We start from the raw sequence: 4,025 nt of genomic DNA, 5'->3' as shown, positions 1-4,025 counted from the left end.
GTTAGGGTTAGGGTTAGGGTTAGGGTTAGGGTTAGGGTTAGGGTTAGGGTTAGTATATTTTATTTCACATCTTACAGCAGAGGCCAGAGAAAAGAAATAAACTGAACTGCAGCACTTGTTAAGGTCGGATCTCGATAGAGCGAAAAAACTTCCTTGGAGCTACGGCGCCAAAGTCAAACAAGACGAGCGGTAGTTCTGAGTTCATTTGGCAACCTGTTGCTTAGACTAGTAAGGAGGCACTTGCAACATGGCCAAAGGCCACACTACTCTGGGCTGTGATGGCCCCGGCATGAGTGTTTTCCTGATGGGCTTGTTTACGGGAACATTCAGCTCTATAACCATCAAGGTTTGTTCGTGCATGGAAGCAAGAGGGGGGTTGTGGAGATGGAGGTGGAGTTCATGCACGACCACGCTATGCTTGTACAAAGATTGAGGAGCTATTAAAAATCGAGACACCTCGCCAGACATGGCAGCTTAACTTCATCGAGCTCCGATCATTCTCGTGTGCTCTTCCCGCTGCAGGTCGCCTATCAAATGACTTCAGTCGGCGCGGACGGGACGAGAAAACCGTTTGAAAAGCCTCTTACTACAACGTTTCTCATGTTCATGGCCATGGCGATGGGTTAGTTCAACTCTTTCTCCTTTTTTAATTCCTCTTAAGATGCTCTCATCAACCCTTTCTTCGCATCTTGACGCCTTTTCCCCAGCCCTTCCAGCCATGCGCGTCTACGCTCGTCTTTACCCTCCCTCTCCATCGGACGAGCCCAAACCGCTGAACTGGCGTCTCTGTCTGCTTGTCCTCGCTCCCTCCCTCTTCGACCTCGTGGGGACAGCTTTTGCGAAAGTAAGGAAGGAGAGGAGGATCACGGGGTCGAAACGGGATGGTTGAGGGCATCGCAGACGGGAAGATAGAAAAATGATTACGGATAGCGGGAGGGAAACGACAAATTCAATCGCCAGTCCTGTGACCTTATTTTGTCACTCGCAAACAGCTATGAGCGGTTAAATCTTCTCCTCAACCCTCCTCACCTCCTTTCCAAACACTCCCTTTCTATCTGCTTCCTAGGCGGGCCTACTCTATGTTACCGTATCCGTCTATCAGCTCGTACGATGCACGGTCATCATCATCACAGCCCTTCTCAAGGTTTGGGTGCTGGAGAAAACTGGAAGGAGAAGAGGGCAGGAGGAGAAAGGGAGCAGACAGATGTGAAGAAAGCTGAGATAGTTGGCAACTCCGAGAAAAGCCGAAGACGTACTTAGATCCCCTCTTCCGGCACCTCATGCCTTTCCTTTGTCTCTCCTTTCCTCTATCTTGCCCCCTCCCCTTCTCGCTCAGGCCTTCGTATTGAAGGACCATCTCGCCCCGCACATGTGGCTCGGTGTTAGCATCAACCTTGTGGCCATGGTACTTGTGGCCTCCACCACCTTCTTCGATCACAAAAATACTGTTGGTCAGTGCCGCACGTGTTATCTTCTCCCTTTTTTTTAGATTTATGCGCTGTGCTTCCTTTCCTCCCTCTGTTTTCTTCTTTCGGTCTGTGCTTACCTTCGACTCCTCGCAAATTCCCCCTCTTCCATCCTACTTCCTTTTGCGCAGACAATCGAGACCCCCGTGTGGGTATTGGTTTCATCCTTTTGTCGTGTCTGGTCCAGGGCACTCAATACGTGTTTGAGGAGAAGGTACGGAAGGAGCGGGAAAGGGAGGGAAGGAGAGGGGGGTTCAGCAGTCGTCAGGTAGAAGACACTGGGAGGATGGGTAACAAGGAAGTTGAAACGGTAGGATGTCTCACTTTTTGTCGCTCAATACTTACTGTTGATTTACGCAGGTTATGACAGTGGAAAGCCTCCCGCCGATGGTGCTGGTTGGGTTGGAGGTGAGAAAAGAAAGTCGACACCCTGTTACACTGCTAGAGTTGAGAGAACTCACAGCGAAGCAAGCACCCCATCTCCCTTGGCTTTAATGCCTTTCGCGCAATCTACCACTCCGGCCGCTTCCTGCTTCTCCCTGGTGCTTTACATACTCGCTTTTTCCTCCACAGGGCTTCTGGGGCATGATCCTCATGCTTTTGGTCGTCTTTCCCTCAGCCTACTATCTTCCCGGAACCGATGAGGGCGGTTCTATGGAGAATGTCTTCGACTCGCTGGCGATGGTTCGCAATAGCGCACCGCTACAGGCAGTCCTCCTTATATTTTTCCTCACGGTGCGATTGCGACTCTTCTCCCCATTGCTCGGTGTTCTCTCGTCTCCCGTGTTTTCATGGCTTTTCAAGGCCACGGGTCTTTGCTACTTTAAGTCCCCCACTCCATTATCAACACTTCGTAGGACACTCATGCGTCCCTCCCCCATCTGATGCCTTCTATTTCCTCTTCTCTTCTCCAGGTAGCTTGCTACAACATCTTTGCCATCTACGTCACGCATTTTCTTTCCTCAGTCTGGCACGCCATCCTCGACAACTTCCGGCCCATCTCTGTCTGGGGTAAGGGTAGGAGGGGTACCCTTACATAATAGTATAGGGCTTTCAAGGGAGTGGTGTAACGTAAATCACTCGATTGTTCGTTGAAAGAAGGCTACGTACGCCCATACACATCCACAATCACTACGGAGTAGTGAGAACGGCTGTGATATCTGGTGTCCTCTCACCCGAGGAACTCAAAAGCAGACACTCTCTCTCCTCAGGCACGGACCTTCTCATCTACTACGTCTTCACGTACGGCCGCTTTGGAGAGGCCTGGACGGTCTACTCCTGGCTGCAGTTTGGAGGAATGCTCCTCCTCTTTTTTGGCACCGCCGTCTACAACGGCTCCGTACCTTGGCTTCTCTTTCCTTCCTACGCTGGCTATGAGAGGGTCGAGGCCGGGACGGAGGAAGGCAAAGGTGATGCCAGGATTCGGGCGCAATCAATTGAGGATTTTGCACCTGTCATTCGGACAGATCGTAGTATGGTAAGTGCAATATTTCATTACATCCACGGACAAAAATTGCATTTCTCTTCTGCTTTTACTCGGGTATCTATGAGTGAATATTCCGATTACTTCGACTTTCCCATCATTTCCCTTCAGCATTGCTTTATTTTCGCATTTTCATTTTTCGCATTCACCTCCTTTGACCAACCTTGGTTTTCGCATTATCCTACCAAACACTCCCTGCCTCTTTCTCCTCACTCAGGCCTCGCCTGCTCTCATGCGGTCTCCTCTGATCCAAGACCGCACTGATCCCCGGCTCATTCGAGAGCGAGGAGCCTCTCTCTACGGAACGCCTCGTGCAGGTATTTTTTCGTACTCAATACAGACACCCTATCGCAATTGAATTCTGCCGACCACAAATTGTGCGCTCGTACCCCCGCCTTTTTTATTTTTCATTTTTTTCCCTTTCTTTCCATCAGACTAGAAAAAATCAATGGTGTAAAGCTTGTTGATTCTTGGCTTTATCATACCTCTGTTGCGATTTTCTTCTTGTCCACCCACATTTTCTTTTTATCAGATCATGCTCCGGGTAGACTGGCATCCTCCTATCAAGGGAGTGCAGGAGGACGGAGGGATATAGGTTCAGGCAGTTATGGAAATACCATCACTTTCGCATCAATGTCATTGCGAGAGTTACAAACTCATCATGGTGGAAATTTTTATACACGATCACGTGAAAGGAAGAAAGGACAAGACGAACGGGGCGAGGGGGTCTCGGGAGTGCATCCACCTATGTCGAATCCCTCGCAAGGAGAAAAAGAACGAGGAAAGGTGGACAGAGTGTATCAGGGCCAGAGAGAGAGCAAGAAAGAAGGGGGTGACATGCGTCTATCCTTAACATCATCAGTGGAGGAAGGAACAATTGGGGTAAAGAATTGAACAAGGCAAGAAGACGGGATGAGGCAGGAGAAGGAGAGTGAATGAAGCTCGTAATTTTTCCAAACATATATAACATCCAAAAAATTGGAGAAAGAGCACTGTTGCACGTACCTATTGCCTACTGGAGCACATAGATATGTTTATGTTTAGGGTTATGTTTAGGGTTATGTTTAGGGTTATGT

General features: G+C 49.3%; 1 protein-coding gene across 1 annotated transcript; it reads left to right on the top strand.

The window, feature by feature from the left end:
• Nucleotides 1-73: 73 nt before the first annotated feature.
• NGA_0224202 (drug metabolite transporter superfamily) lies at nt 74-3,870 on the top strand. The gene is made up of 10 exons (XM_005853636.1): nt 74-346; nt 523-622; nt 708-844; nt 1,337-1,451; nt 1,598-1,680; nt 1,827-1,874; nt 2,040-2,201; nt 2,381-2,477; nt 2,678-2,943; nt 3,482-3,870. The coding sequence occupies exons 1-10, from the start codon at nt 248-250 to the stop codon at nt 3,542-3,544; spliced, it is 1,170 nt and encodes a 389-aa protein (XP_005853698.1). The 5' UTR covers nt 74-247; the 3' UTR covers nt 3,545-3,870.
• Nucleotides 3,871-4,025: the final 155 nt, after the last annotated feature.

The sequence above is a fragment of the Nannochloropsis gaditana genome (genome assembly GCF_000240725.1).
Source record: "Nannochloropsis gaditana CCMP526 unplaced genomic scaffold scaffold802, whole genome shotgun sequence".
NCBI classification, from domain to species: Eukaryota; class Eustigmatophyceae; order Eustigmatales; family Monodopsidaceae; genus Microchloropsis; species Microchloropsis gaditana.
The sequence above is the reverse complement of the archived record's forward strand: the minus strand, read 5'-3'. Positions and strand labels throughout refer to the sequence as shown.

Excerpts from the sequence above, each read along its gene's own strand:
- NGA_0224202 (XM_005853636.1), top strand. The coding sequence starts at position 248 with ATGGCCAAAGGCCACACTACTCTGGGCTGTGATGGCCCCGGCATGAGT. Across the intron at positions 623-707 it reads GTTCATGGCCATGGCGATGG|CCCTTCCAGCCATGCGCGTC; the intron begins GTTAGTTCAACT and ends CCTTTTCCCCAG. Across the intron at positions 1,681-1,826 it reads AATACGTGTTTGAGGAGAAG|GTTATGACAGTGGAAAGCCT; the intron begins GTACGGAAGGAG and ends TGATTTACGCAG.